The sequence below is a fragment of the Asterias rubens genome, chromosome 12 (genome assembly GCF_902459465.1).
Source record: "Asterias rubens chromosome 12, eAstRub1.3, whole genome shotgun sequence".
Classification (NCBI taxonomy): domain Eukaryota; kingdom Metazoa; phylum Echinodermata; class Asteroidea; order Forcipulatida; family Asteriidae; genus Asterias; species Asterias rubens.
The window spans coordinates 1,881,337-1,896,882 of NC_047073.1; the positions used below are offsets into that span (position 1 = coordinate 1,881,337).

Below are 15,546 nucleotides of genomic sequence, written 5' to 3' on the forward strand. Positions count from 1 at the left end.
ACTACCTGGCCTGAAGCCCTTTTTATTCATCTGGAAAAAAACATAAAAGTTTGTGCAACAAGGGTGTTTTTTCTGTCATTATTCCCTTGCAAATTCGTTGACCAATTTGGTGAAATTGCTCAAAGATTTGTTGTTTTATGCATCTATGCTGGGAATACTGGTGTTTGACAATTATCAAAATTGTCAAGTGCCTTCGACACCTTTTAAGCACTTTGAAATTAAAGTAGTACAAATGGCTCTCATTGTGAATGCCAGAACACATTCGTGTACATTTTGTGGGTTGTTTTCCCTGAAATGACAAAGATTTACTTTGATGTTTATAAATCAATTTATAAATGTTTTGCATCCCTGCAATGGCGATTGTACTTTCAATCGTTGAAAGATAGAACGTTCCAATCTTCCCTTTGTTAAATGGAACATTTAACCAATGGTGCCAAAACGAAGTTATTTTATTTGAGGGTAGGTTTTGTTTTGTTAATTTTTGTTCGCAACTCTTGCACGATTCCTAAAGAGTTCTCATATTTTCCTGAATGTCTTACTGTGGGTGTGTTCGATTAGCTTCCCCGGGTCGACCCCGGTCTTCCCCAGGTTCGTTCGAATAGCTTTGCCATCATTCCAGGGGCTCAACCGGGTCAGCCCCAAGTGGCCTGCTTGTGGAATGGGTCACATGGGGGCTGGCCCCAGGTGCATGACGTCACCACGAGAGGGCGAGTGTGATCGTTCGATTAGCTCTTGTCAGGGGCTCACTGGGATGAGCACCGCAGGGTCGACACTGGGACGCAATCGAACGCAACCTTTGTATGCTTTAAGTCATGGATTTGAGATTGTCAAAATTACTTCTATGAATGAGCATTGTGTCTAGTCATACTGTTTTAAATATGTAGGATTTGAAACTTTGTTTTAAGTTCTCTGTCTTATTGTACCTCGTCAGCTAATAAATGAAACCTGTATAAACCCCTAATAGATCATGTGACCTTTGTTTACAATACGTGTGACCATGTACATTTTGGGGCTTTTCTACTAAGCAAGACACTGCACTGGTCATACCAGAAAGATTGCATTTTGTGTCATAATTTCCACATAAATCAAGAGTTGTAAAAGTAACAGCTGAACAATTTTTGAGTTGTGCCCCCTTTTATCATTTAAAAAACTGATAAAAATTAGACAGGACAATGTCCATAAACTATAACATTTTACGTTTTCTTTCATTAAGCTGTGTACAAATCGTGCAGGCAGGAAGTCCAGCCATTGATTTCACCAAACTCTTCCTAACGAATAGGATTAATCTTTGGACTTAATGACGAGTTAAGTTCCGTATCCATAGACGTTGGAATGCATTGAACCCATCCTAAGATAGGACAAGTTACTCGTCCTAAATCGAGATGGGATTAATCCTAGCGTTTTGTGAAATTGGCCGCAGTCTCTTTTGTAATTATGTGATGTCACATTATCTACATGCCTTGGACTTATTTGCTGCTGTTAAACTTGCTGAAACTACTAACTAATTCAAAACACTGGTCAAAACACATTCGTTTAAATGAAGTTTTCATTTGTTTTCTTTTACCATGTTTACTCCAGCGCATAACGACCTCTAGACGCTAAACAAGACATGTCTTATATGATAGATATTAATTTTATGGTTTTTTTTATAACTACATACGTACAGTATCAAGGAAAAATCTGAATATTTTAGTTTACATCAATGATTGGTGCGAATTGCCAACTCTTCCTGATTCTGCATCAAGTTCCCTCAAAATTAACCACTCTTTCCATATAATAATAATACCCAAACTTACATAGCGCCCTAATCAACCTTTATGGCTGGCGAGGTGCTGTGGGTCTTCTCGGTGCTATGTCGGCAAATTATTGCGTCTTCGCTGCTCTACTTAGACATCTGCATACCAGATGGTGATCTGGTGAACAAATTTAAAAATCTCCCTGAAAGCTTTTCCTCAAGAAAGTTGAATGAAACTCTAAATATCAAGTATCATTCCCTTCTGATTGTTGTACAAAATCTCCCTGACTGCAACATGTAAATGTTGGCCTGTTGGTGAGCGATACTTTTGGTTATGTGTCTCTCGTCATTAGTGAGTGAAGCAAAGTCTCAAAGCCTTTAATCAAATCAATCAATCATAAATAATTTTTAAAGCGCCCAAATCAAAGGTTTGCTTAAAGGTGCTTAGGCACAGAAGAAATAAATAAGTCATTGACGGGCGGCCTTCGAAACAAGTGGGCTTTCAGAAGTGACCTGTATGTGTTGAAGGATGGATGTTGTGTCCCTGATGTGATTTGGAAGTAATGTCATGGATAATAAATCTTTAATGTACAGTCAATGAGCTTGGTTGAGGCGTCGCTTGGCGGATTAATCTATCCATTATTTAGTTAGTTCAGAGAAGTAGTACTGTTTCCGAGGTAACAGACAATACATTTTAGCTGGTCCCTTGTAAGCCCTCCACCTATTCCTCCATTCACCTCTTCTCCGCTTCTTCCAACAACCGATCAAAAACTGCCGGTTCTACGGCAACCAGTTTTAACATCTCTAACTCTATTGGATGCATATGGCCTGTGATGATCAATGAGTGAAGCGGTTCACCGAGGTCGACCGTTGCCAGTTGCTGAAGGGTTCCAGCTGCCATTTGTTGCGACTCGGATCCGACGCGTGCGACTCCTACGCAGATGGTGTCTTCACTCAGTGCTGAAAGAGTAAACAAAAATCAGTTAATGGCACTAGACACCTTTGGTACTTTACTTTTCAAAGACCAGTATTTTCACTTGTTGTGTATCCCAAATATGTATAAAATACAAAATCTTTCTCACCTAGTTTTTCTTGACTCTCCGTTGTTCTCTTCCTCTCAACGATATTAATGAGTTGAGAAGCTGCTTGGCTGACCGTCATGTAACGAGGTGGTTCATAAATCTTCCTCCCTCTGATGATGTAAAGTTAAAATTAAATAATATTTATTTTCCGTTTTCTAATATTCATCCTCAAAGATATAAGTAATTCATTACCCAATTGTGTGGGTTTCTGAAATTTTCAACAGCAGCTCTATACAAGTTTCAACAGGCCTATGGGTCGCAACAGTGCTGGTCACCTTTCAGGGTCCCTTGATTTCATGACCAGAAAGTTACTACAGTAGTTTTTACATTTGAAGACAGGTCTCACTACACAATTTTCTTTCAGTGACACCTTGAGTTTTTCACTAATCAGGAGAGACTGCTGAGTTCAAATATGAATTTGTACTGCTGTTATCTACCATGTCTACTGGTTCTGAGTAGACTTTAAATCAGGAGTCTACCGAGATCAAAGGGCCCAATTTCATGAAAAATTTAAGCACACAAATTCTGCTTAGCAGAAACTGGTTACCAGCCAAAATTCCATAATGTTTGCAATGTTTTGACTGCCGCCTCACTCATTGTTGCTTAGCATAGACATTTACAAAGCAGTAAGCAGTAATTCATGCTTAACAGCTAAATAAAATAAACCCAAGAACTTGTCCTGCTGTTATCTGCTGCTGAGTAGATTTGGAATCGAGAAAAAAATCTAGTTTTGATGACAACAACTTTTCCTTCTGTAGATTGGGAAATCCTGGAGTGACTTGGTCCTTGCGAGAACAAGTCCTGCTTTTCATCTAACTCCTGAGAAGTGAGATATTGCGGTCTCAATTTATTATTATTATTAAGCCAAGTTACCTCATCATGTTCTCAATGGATTGTTCCTTGACCTTAATGTCAAGAAGACACAGCGTGTGTAAACCCATGGCTCTGTTTCGTGCAATCTTATCGTAGTAGCTGTCGGGGGTCCACGTGTCCGTCCAGAACACAATGGAGATTGTCTCACCATAGTTGTACAACTACAAAGGGAAGAAACAATAGAGAGTTTGTAAAGTACAACTTTAAGGCACTGGACACTATGGACCAAAGGAGTTGAAGTCATTAAGCCGCCATCTTAGTATTTCTCCTTGGTAAAGAGCATCCTAAACCATGTGTATAATTAAACAGAACAGCAACAACTCACTAAGTTATAGGAGTCTGCAATATGCAAATAAGTTCCCATGAACACTAATTATGCAAATTTCATTCATACCTGTAGACCGCAGCAGCCAACCGCATTCATAATTGATGCACTGTGAATCACTCTAGCCCTGTACTCTACACTATGCAATCAATGAATAGTAATTATGCACATTTCATTCATACCTGTAGACCGCAGCAGCCAATCGCATTCATAATTGATGCATTGTGAATCACCCTGTACTCTATCCCTTCTTGTTTTGCCCTCAGGGCTAAATCTGTGTGAGTTGTTGCACTGAATGAAAGAAAAAAGTACAAGTATAAATGAGGTCGGAAAATCACATGAGCATTACATAGACTCGGGAGCTTACACTTACAGGCCTGCAACTTTATCTAAGAAGGCTAGATCATTTTTTTTTTGAAGGGTAGTTTCATTGGATAATCTTAAAATTGTTTAGAAAACTGCAGCACCTCAGCAAGTAATATTTTAAGGGAATCTTTCTATCATCATCACTATCGTAAAACCAAGTAAGTTTAAATGTAAGTTTTGTGTCAAAACAAAAAGTACCCAAACCCTTTATACATTGATTGTTTTGAATGCACCATAAAACTACGAGGGAGCGAAAGTCTGATTGCCTGCGCCTATCTTACCCAAACGGATCTCCAACCACGAGGAATGCGATGTCTTCAGTTTTTGCGTCTCTGAAAAGTTCATCTGACTGTTGTTCCACCATATCCCTATCGGCCAGAATCAGATCCCGGCCGTAAAACTCCTCCTAGTCAAATATTGAAGTTTAAAGTTAATGTCATGGATTGTTCTTTGTCATTTAATGCTGAGTTATTGCTAGCCCTATAAATACGACCCATCCACTTCATATCCTTAGCCCCAGCGCCAATGCAAAGCGCCAGTATTTTTGTGCCCAAATGTAAACATTTAAAAAACAATGAGTACAGAGCCCGAGTTACCGTGTCTAAATAAAATATGTGAATGTTTCTTCAAACAACTGAAAATGAATATTGAATAAACATAGGCGTTATTAAACCAATGTTTGTATGAGACTGAGAGAGATGCTGTTGCTAGCTTGGCGTTTATATCTCTTTGAGGGAATTTGCTGAGTTCCCTTGATGGGAAGATCATTCAAACAAACAAACAAATAAACAAACAAACAAACAAACGAAAGTGAATGTTTCTTCAAACAACTGAAATTCTAAACAGCATTTTCTGAGAAAACAGCAAACAATTTCACTGTATTTTCAAAGGGCTCCGCAACATTCACAAACTGACACCAACCCTAAGAATTTTATTGTTGATTTTTGGTAATATGAATACTTAAATGACGAGTGGCTTGGCTGCCTGACAATTACTCCTAGAACTATGAGGTTTCGTTTCGATATCGACGATAGCAGAACAAAAACCTCATAGTTCTAGGAGTAAATTTGTAATGCACAAAAACTAACTTGCAAAGCACGAAACAGGACCAGCCAAAATTACAACAATAAGTTTAAACTGTTGTGACTTCGTTAAAAGACAGTCGTCAAGCAGTATTTACCACTTAATTAAAATATCTTTATGAACTTTCTCCATGGCTGCCTGACCTGGGTTGAATCAATAATCATGACATCTGATTCTGAGCTGACAAAAAAACAAAACAAAAAATAAATGTACATACCAAACATTCTTTACCAACTGTGAGAATGGATGTATATGCCTCTAAATACACCCTCTTTGCTCCTCGAACCACCTCTAACCCTTTCACTGTGATATCCTTTGCGTCTCCCAGCCCTAAACCTACAAAGTATAGCATTGTGTGTGAGTGAACGTAGGATTGATCACTGAAGTATATTGTAGGTGTGCTGTAACCGAGTGGTTGTAAATAAAGATCAGGTGGTCGTTAACACGTGCGAGTCATCCAATGTTTGACCTTTAGCCTCGTTCAAACAATGTAATTGTGTACAGGCCGTATTCAACTCAACAGTACATATGTTGTAGTTAAACTGTTGTTAAAAATATGCATGTTCATGTATTACTGAATCATTTAATCAAATTTTAGTTTATTTATAAAGACAAGTTTTTAAAAACGAAAGGAGTATAACAATATTGTGACAGTGCCTGAAGTCTTCAAAAGACTAAAAGGTTCAGGCTTGAGGGCGCCCTCCAATGCATGTTTTTGTCGTCTGCTACGCAAAGGGATAATAATGCTTTGTTTGTTTTTACAATAAAACAAGTAGAAATCTTTCAATTTGTTACTGTCAAGAGAAAATTATCTATTGATTTAATAAACTTGTACCCTCTGCTAGAGTTGATATGGGTTGTTCCATTGGTTGCACATTTCAAACGTCTGAGCTGATCAGTCTTTCATTTTGTTTTTACACAGGCCTACACCTTTCGGCAAATTAGTTTTTTGAGGCCCATGTCATCCACAATTTTTCTATAGTTAGTAATGAACCCCATGGCTCTCAATTTGTCTAGTACAGAACTTTTTGCAGGGGCTTTAGTGAGATGCATCTTGGGCCCAATTCATAGAGCTGAAAATATTGCTTAAAATGTCGGCTAAGCACAACTATAAGCAGGATACCAATTAAATGTTGGACATGTAAAATGTTATTTTTAGCTGGTAATGCTATTCTGATAAGCAACAATTTTTCCCAAAGCAACTTTTTACGCTTAAGCAGCTCTATAGGGTGGCCCTGTTGAGATCGGCTCATAAGACAATGAAATAATAATTATGACATATCTGAGGCATATTTTAATATTTACAGTCATTTACAATTTTATTAGCAAAACAAAATGAAGTTTCATCAAGAACAGCGATTAAAGCATTAATCAAGGCAGTGCTTACTGGTTAATCGTAATTTACCGACGATGCGTTATACGCCATTGCCGATAAGGTACTTACAAAAATCATTAACATCCGAATTATTTACATCATATAATATAAAATAGTCATTACAAAAGTTTGTATTAATAATAATTATATTTAAGAACTAGGTGGTAGCCATTAATGTTTGTATATATTTATGTTATTTGTTTAATGTTTAAGGCAACATCTAGTACTTATTAGTTTGAGTAATCAATATTTTGCAAATCAAAAGACAATCAACTTTGTACAGGCGGTGCTTCATTGTTGTTTTTACAGTTAGATTTGTTGTTATTCTTGCAGTTTTATATGCCGAGTCACACTTTTAAAACACGTCAAAAAGTCCGATACTCTATCAAAGTAGAAGCCATTAACTATTCTTTGCATTGTTACCATACCCGGCCCAATTTCGTAGAGCAGCCAAGCACACAAATTTGCTTGGCATAAAATGTCTTCCTTGATGAAAAAAAACCCCAGGATTACCAACCAAATTTCCATTCTTTGCATATCGCTTGGTACTGGTATTCAGCTGTTCTTTGCTTATCCTAAAAATAACCTGAAAATTTGGTTGGTAATCCTGTTTTTACCCAGACAATTCATGCTAAGCAAATTGTTGTGCTTAGCAGCTCTATGAAATTGGGCACAAGTCATTTTGGTTGATGATAACAGCCAATTATATTTTCTCACTCTACAAAGTATGTACAATATATTACTGATATTACCAAGTAAATATTTTTTTTGTATACCGATCTTCAGGACAAATGAACAGCGTTTCATTGTCACTAATTTGTATAAATTAATCAACAATATTATTATTATCCTTTTAGTAGAAAAAAACGCACCACTGCGGAAGCGTATTGCAGACACATGAATAAATAAATGTGCTCCCTCTTATCGTGTACGTAAACGATCGTGTACGTATACAAAATGAGAGAATTTGTTTATTCATGTGGCGCAATATGCTCCCGTACAACACTTACGACCCCCATTTAAAGAACTAGTCCTTTTTTTATATAAAAAGATCTACTTTAAAAAATCTTTATTTTACAAACCTAATTACCACAATCATTGCACGTTACCCACGTTATCCCTAAACTGCGCCCGATACTATGAACGACCCATGCCTTCTTTTCTTCGAATGGTGGAACATGCTTTTATACAAATGGCGACAGCAGCAGCAACAACAACAACAGCAACAGTACAGCAGGCATACCACACCAGCTATTACAGCACCCACAATAAGCCAGAAAGTTGTTACTTCTGCAGATGTAGAAGCTTCACTCCCGTCACAACATGTGGCTTCCGAACAACACAGGCTGGAACATGTATTGTTCTGTAAAGTATAACAAGAACAAAAGAAACGATTAGGGCAAGAATGCCAGGTCAATGCATTGAAAGGGGCCATAGAAGTGTACGTGGTTAAGGACTTAACTGTTATCCATTTATTTTTTGGATGCAGTAATACCATATGAGTATCTACTATTACTTAGGTGGTTTTTTTCTTTTGAGAACTTGCTTGCTTTTTTTCTATTACCTCGTTTCGGAATAGCTTGCTCTAGTCATCGTCAGGAGACTGAACTGTTGTAGGCCTAAATGTTGCATCATAATAAAAAACACTCAATATAGCTAGAGCATAGAATACGTCTGCTTTGGAATGCAAAATATGGTGGGTTCGAATCCCGCCTGTTGACATGTTCACATTTGGTGGTGCATTAGACGGTGACATGCGTAAATTTCAGTCAAGGGCATTGACACTACACACACGAGGCAACTTTTACAGGCAACGGCGAAGGCAACCAACTGCAGTGCATGCTACGGGAGCATTGGTAGCACACGAGTAGGGAAAACTTCCGTATTCTGCTACCACTTTTCACTAATTTTTACCAAAAGGAATATCTCATTTTGATTAGATTAGATCACAATATTTTATTCCATAACTAAATAAAAAGTGGTTGCAGACTACGGTATTTTTTTCCCATGAGTATATCATTTTTTAGAACGATGTATGAACGCCAAGAAAAACAATTTGTGAATATTCAAAATGTAAATGACCATTTCATCACCCGGCTAGTTAAATTTTGAGTCTTTTCGGAGATTGCCGAGAACTGGTTGCCTGTAAAATTGCCTCGTGTTGCGTGCGCCGTAGGGAACCTGCGAAAGTTACACGTCGGCCATTAATGGAACACGCACGAATTTTCGGGAGGAGCAGAGCTGAAAACTTTCAGACACTACAAAAAAGGACTGTCTTCGCTAGAAAAAGAACCTCGCTGGATATGTGAAACTAGCTATAGATAACAGGAGACTTTTCAAGAAACTGTTTGGATGTCAAAGGAATGTTTTTGTCGATGGATTTGTGGAAATGCTACGCACCTTGATGATGCATTGGTCTGGATTTACCACGGGGCAGCAGTCGAGCGGACAACTGTTCGAAGTTTCAACGGAGTCGTCGCACCGCCCATCCCCACAAAAGCTACCTTCGGACGACCTGCAAATTTGTAAGAGATTTTCTTTTTATAAACTCAATTATTGGAAGGAAAACTGTCCGTATCCTGCCACCACCTTTCCCTCATTTTATTATACAAAAAGGAATATCTCGTTTGAGTACTATATTATTTCATAACGAATGAAAAAGTGGTGGAAGGATACGCACGACAAATGTGGCATATTTTCCCCGCTTTTTTGTTGATGTGCTGTCAGTGTGTTTATATTTAGTATCGGAGAGGCTCCAAACTCTCAAAATACGTTCACTGTAATATTCTGCTTCCCCCTCCCAACTTTAATGAGCATGTCCTCTGCTGCTGCCTAAAAAATATCAAATTTTGTTTTAACTGCCGAAAAATGACAGTCGGACGTGTAAATCTATTAAAATAACCATTTAGCTGTAGCCGTGTATTATATGAATGCGTCTTTGTCACTGTCTACGCGAATGGCTTGAAATTGTTTGTTCTCGGTCGGGCTTCTATTAAGTGGCACATTATAACCACCAAACAATGAAACGGTACGATAATAAGGATTAAGGATACTCTCCATTATGTTGTCAGAGTTTTAGTCCTATCTTATACTGACTACGGCAATCTACTTTTATTTGGTGCCAGGTCACATGAATATGACATGAATTTGACAGAGTTAAAATATTACAAATAGTGCAGCCCGTTTAATTGTTCCACACCCTTGAAAGAACATGTTATCACTTGAGGAACTTCATTGGCTACCGATCAGAGGACGTATCCATTTAAAAATTGCTCTTCCTGTTTGTAAATGCTAGAACAAAACTACTCCTCGATATATTTCCACTTTACTGTCACATCACACTCCTCCACGATTTCTTCAGTCCACACTTTAACATCACTCGCTTGAATGTTCCCCGAGCAAACAAAGTTCGAGTTAAAAAACTGTCAGTGTAGCTGGGCCAATGATGTGGAACAATCTCCCTATTGCCATGAGGGAATCTGTTACTCTATCTACATTTCGTAAAGCTCTAAAGACTCACCTTTTCCTAATCTTGTTAGTTGTTTTCAAGTGCGCTATGATATTGATGGAATAACGCCTTATAAATCGTAATTGTTATGTTATTCATGAGGAATATAGGCCATTATGCCCAAACCTACCCGGGTCTGCATGCAGCTTCAAAACATTCTGACCACACCCAACAGTCGTCTGTGCTTAACCAGCCCCATCGCTGGTTACACCTGTCGAGAAAAAGTCATATTTATTCTAATAAAATAAATAAATAATGTTTATTGATAACATGCATTTGGTGGCGATTATACATGTTGACATTACGACACTCGCAATATTATGTTTTAAAAGTATTACATGTAACTGCACTATCTGTAAATACGTTACGTTTCGATGCTTACAATTTTTTCAAATAATTTAATATATATGGCCTTACAAAGTTTATTTACTAGGCTATTGTTGGTTAAATTTTCCGTGTAAGCGCCCATGACATTTCCTGTTAAATTCCCGATCTACTTACCACCTTTCTGAGTTTCCCTTTTCGCTGAATGGTTAAATTTTGCTGTTTATTAACATTTTGTCCGTAATTACGTGATGTTGTATTGCTTATAGTTACCATTTTTCAACCAGATCATGGCTCTATAAGCATGGAGGTCTACCTCCATGCTCAAAGTTACGCACAATGTTTGGTCATTAATGCTATATTATTATGGTTGCTGAACCTTTCCTGTATCTCATGACGTTTCCTGTTAGATTCCAAAGCCTACTTTACTTACCACTTTTCAGCGTTTCCCTTGTCGGTGCATTGGAACATTTGCTGTTGATTATAGTCTGTTGTGGTGAGATGAGATGGGTTGCAGTCATAGTTGTGTATGGTCACCTGTAAATTTGATAATGGAAGTATCTCAGTTTCCCCTTTGTAGGCCCGATGCTTCACAAAGGCAACGAATGCGACTGCCTCCATGCCCCTGGGCCCAATTTCATAGAGCTGTTCAAGCACAAAATTGTGCTTTAGCAAAAACGTCCTTGCTTAGTAAAATCAGATTACCGGCCAAGACTCCACTAAATTGGTATGCTAAGTTAACAACAGCTAAATACCAGTCACAAGCAATGTATATGGCATGACATTTTTGCCAGTAACATGTGAAAAATAAGCGAGCTATTTTCATGTTTAAGCAATTTTTTTGCTTAAGCAGCTCTATGAAATTGGCCCCTGGTCATTGCCTTGATGCCCTTAAAATGCTCCAGTAACAATGTATAGTTTCCTGTGTGCCCTTTACCACGGAGAAAATGCATTGGTGCCCACGCCCTTTAAAAAACGAAACATACCTGCATGCCTTGTATTAAAATGATTTGATATTGTATGACTCCAAATACTAGGGGAAATCATGTGCCACGAGCCCCATTGATAATTTGTGAACCACCAACACTATTTTGTAAACCAAATAATTAGGTGCTGACTTTTAGGGATTGTTGAAAACATGATCAATAATTATTGCTTATGGTGATTGTTGACTTTCAACATGGCCCAACTTGATAGACAATTCGACAATTAATCTTTATTAGATCCCAAGGGTAATTCAAATTCGCATACAGTAAAAACATTGAAACATTTAAAACATTTAAAAACATTAAAAACAGAGTGTAATACCTTGGTTTTGGCGTCTATTTTAGCTGTCCCTTCACCAAGCGTTTCACAACACGTGTAGAAGTAGTCTGTATTTCTCGTTGCATCGACGAGATTGTAGTTGACGCAATTATTGTCGGAGGACTGGGCGGCCTTCTGTGGCCGATCAGCGGCGTCTTGAATCGGTGGCGAATCCGTCGCCAGACTCGCAACACCGAGGAGCAAAACTGTCGCAATGCAGAGGTAAAGGCCACATAATGATGACATGTTTAAAATCTGAGAAGCTGCCCGCGTTCCTCACATGATGGCTGAGTTTTAGGTGTTCACTGAAGAGGGAAATATAGTGTGTTGCTTGGCATAGGTTTGAGAAGGAAGTGTTCAACAGTAGAGCTTCGGTGGGAAATGTGGATCTGTGAGTTGAAGTGATTGTGATCGGGGGAAGTTGGATTCCGGCTGAGGAGAACGCTGTGTTACCCGGTGGCCTTGCTCTCTGTTAATACGGGGAAGCTGTCAGTCCCTTGCTCAGGAAATAAAAGCTGTTTTGCTGATGCCTTCCCCGGTGTATCGCTTCACATACGAAGTTGCTACACTGTTACACCTATTGCGGATGGGGCCATAGTATTAGAACTTGTGTACACACAATTTGGATGCGGTTGAGAGTGTTTAATATTAATTGTTGTAGGTCTACCCATGACATATAGATGATGCATCTGATTTTCCTTTGTGTCGTTTAAACTTTTACTGAGGGATCTGTTCGCATCTGTATTTTTCTTAATAATTTGTTATACACAATTGTGGACGCTTTAACATACAGTATTTTCGTTTGAATTATGAGACCTAGGGTGGATTTCACAAAGAGTTAGGATTAGTCTTATCTCGAGTTAGGACCAGTTTATACTCGTCCTAACTTAGGACTATCCATGCAATTTGTATATCTCCTAGGACTAGTCCTAAGTTAGGACTAGTCCTAACTCTTTGTGAAATCGACCCCTGATCCTTGTATAGCACCATGTAATGGTTTACAAGGTGCTGACGCAATGTGATGCCATTCAAAATGGACATTATTACAAAATATTCCTGACGATGACTAGAGCAATCTAGTCGAAACGTTCAGACCAATGAACGTATTATGAGATGTCCCCTCGATCCACTATTAAAAGCTGAATAATGGTCATCGAATTCTATAGAAGTGTCTACCCAAAACTAGACCACCGAGATTGCCCGGTAGCTAGGAGGCAGTTGGAATCATTTATTTTAGCAGTGGGTCTGCAACGATTTCCATCTATTCATATTTATTTTTGTCTGTTGAATCAACAAGTGTCATCCATTCACGTGATGACGGAGGTTAATCCACAAGAGGGCGCGATGTAATGCAATTATGTTTTGGCCATCAGGTAGACTTCAAAGCCACTTTCACGGACTTGGAACCAAGTCTGATGTGGTAGAAGTTGTTGTATGGCAACCTCGATTGAGTAAATAATACTCTATCTTGTGAATAGCGTTAAGGATGTTAAGTTCCTGTTCCTGTGCGGTGTGCCCATCCGTTTACTTCCTTTTTACCTGATAAGTCAATCTTAAAACTTGGCAGGATGTCAAAAGGCCTTGAACTGATGCTACTGTAGGTTGTAACCCAATTAATTTTATGAAATTTACTTCAGACGAACCGGGCATCTTATAGTCACATAATGACAAATAGTCACACAATGACAGATGTCATTTTGCCCAGAGTCACTCAGTAGTAAAATATGTCATCATAATATTTGCATGTTGATTTGCATGACAAGTGAAGTCAGTTGCGACATTGATGCAAATAGATTTCAATAGAGGGCGGTTTAGATGTAAATCTAGGACAAGTTCGAGCAATGACACTTTTTGTCAACCACTAGTCAATGTTCCATGGTGGCCTTTTCGTGCAATACATCCTGTGTACCAGGCAAAATCGCCCAATGTGCGACAATAACCGCCATCTTTGATGACGTCAGAGGGCCCCCCTAAAAGCCGATTAAATTAAAACCATCGAAACAAGTTTATTTATACTGTCTTTATTCATTAAATGACATTTACAAACGCAATATTTAAAAATTTACAAACAAATTAAATATTTTTATTATACTTTTTAGGCCTACGGGAAATAAGTTATACAAATTAATAATTACTGTTCAGCAGTAAATGGCTGGTTTAAAAATCAATTCATTGTAATTAAATGATCTGTACGTTTGGTTTTTGGAACCCTTCGAATGTTTCAATCATAAATGTATATTAACATTAAATAAAACTTAACCAGGGTCGCGTTTTTAAGGTATCGCTTACAATTTGGATTGAATATGTCCACACAATCATAATAATCCCTAAGACATACATAATCTTAGAAGCGTTACCGCGGTAACGCTGATTTTTTTCAAATATTGAGGGAGAAAAGGTGATATATTTTTCCATAACCGCAGTTCTTCAAAGTTAAAATGTTTCTTAAAATGTATTACACATATCCAAATCTGCTGTACTTCTTACCACGTAAGTTTTTTTTTCTTACATTACTTTCAGAGTCATTACCAGACGTACACAGACCCTGTCATTGTCTATATCGTCGACTTTGAAATTCGATTTCGTTTGTTTCTTTCTAAGTTATGGACAGCAATTCGCTTTGTTTGTATCGAAAACAACTAATCGATTTGTACGAGTCGATAACTGATACGCTTCCGTATCAATAATCTTTGACGTTTTTTTTCAACTGTGGTCTCTTTAAAAAAAAGGAAATCTGTGAACATTTGTTGGTGTGGTTTAATAAAATTAATAATACAATTTATAAAATTAATTAATAATCACATTTTCTGAGAACTATGATGTATGATCGAGTGTATTTTTATTTTGAAGATTATAGTGGCCCATTGACTTTCTACTTTAGGGATAATCATATTTTTCAAACAAGCAAAACCTTCTGAAAGAAATAGCAATTACCTGAAATCAATTGAAAGAAATTCAAAAATAGTAAAAGTTTCAAATTTGAAAGTAAGAATTGTTATAGAACAATGACTTCCTTTGAATATACCCGAAATTGTTGGGAAAGTAACGCATAATCGCATTAGCCTTTTTGAGAAATGGCGGACACTACATGAGTGCACTGATTGGTTTGGGTGTTTACAGAGAATGTTACCCAAACTAAATAGTGTCGTGTTGGGTCCACCATCCTTCAAAATTTGCTTACTTACAAGTAACACAATCATTTATAACAAAAAGATAAATAAAAAAGCAGTAATATAAAGTCTCTGGTAATGCCCGTTCATCAAAGTTAATATTACACTTTCAAATCACACAATATTTATTCAGAAACCTTTAAGAATACTTTGTAAAGCCGAAGTATTATTTGCATGGAATTGATTTAACCCGTTTACCTGCCGTTTTAGTTAATTATCTTAGTTGAATAAGATTACATACAAAATAATATCAAGAATTACCTTACATTTAAATTATTTAATATTATTCAAATCGCTCTCTTTATTTGAGTGAAATATATGAGGCCATCCTGGACATATCTGACGTAACAATTCGAGGCTCATGAATTTCGTCGGAGAGTGGCATTTAGCCTACGTCAAG

The 15,546-nt window shown here is 37.6% G+C and overlaps 2 protein-coding genes across 2 annotated transcripts; both read right to left on the reverse strand.

The window, feature by feature from the left end:
* Positions 1 to 1,347: 1,347 nt before the first annotated feature.
* On the reverse strand, positions 1,348 to 5,919 carry LOC117297647 (diphthine methyl ester synthase-like). The gene is made up of 6 exons (XM_033780787.1): positions 5,682 to 5,919; positions 4,663 to 4,787; positions 4,198 to 4,306; positions 3,691 to 3,851; positions 2,818 to 2,927; positions 1,348 to 2,695 (listed from the first exon to the last, which is right to left on the reverse strand). The coding sequence occupies exons 1-6, from the start codon at positions 5,814 to 5,816 to the stop codon at positions 2,469 to 2,471; spliced, it is 867 nt and encodes a 288-aa protein (XP_033636678.1). The 5' UTR covers positions 5,817 to 5,919; the 3' UTR covers positions 1,348 to 2,468.
* A 1,518-nt stretch (positions 5,920 to 7,437) lies between these two features.
* Positions 7,438 to 12,395, reverse strand: LOC117298055. Its single transcript, XM_033781283.1, has 5 exons — positions 11,980 to 12,395; positions 11,105 to 11,208; positions 10,478 to 10,558; positions 9,240 to 9,354; positions 7,438 to 8,202 (listed from the first exon to the last, which is right to left on the reverse strand). Exons 1-5 carry the CDS (start codon positions 12,220 to 12,222, stop codon positions 7,960 to 7,962), a joined length of 786 nt encoding a protein of 261 aa, XP_033637174.1. The 5' UTR covers positions 12,223 to 12,395; the 3' UTR covers positions 7,438 to 7,959.
* Between the last annotated feature and the right edge of the window lie 3,151 nt (positions 12,396 to 15,546).

Bases quoted from the DNA above. Each gene is read 5' to 3' on its own strand.
- LOC117298055 (XM_033781283.1), bottom strand. From the start codon at position 12,222: ATGTCATCATTATGTGGCCTTTACCTCTGCATTGCGACAGTTTTGCTC. The intron at 11,209-11,979 runs GTATTACACTCT...TCAAATTTACAG, and splicing joins AAATAGACGCCAAAACCAAG to GTGACCATACACAACTATGA. The intron at 8,203-9,239 runs GTGCGTAGCATT...TATACTTTACAG, and splicing joins CAGACCAATGCATCATCAAG to AACAATACATGTTCCAGCCT.
- LOC117297647 (XM_033780787.1), bottom strand. From the start codon at position 5,816: ATGCTATACTTTGTAGGTTTAGGGCTGGGAGACGCAAAGGATATCACA. The intron at 3,852-4,197 runs GTATGAATGAAA...TTCCCTTTGTAG, and splicing joins TTGGCTGCTGCGGTCTACAG to TTGTACAACTATGGTGAGAC. The intron at 2,696-2,817 runs GTGAGAAAGATT...TTACTCTTTCAG, and splicing joins GGAGAGTCAAGAAAAACTAG to CACTGAGTGAAGACACCATC.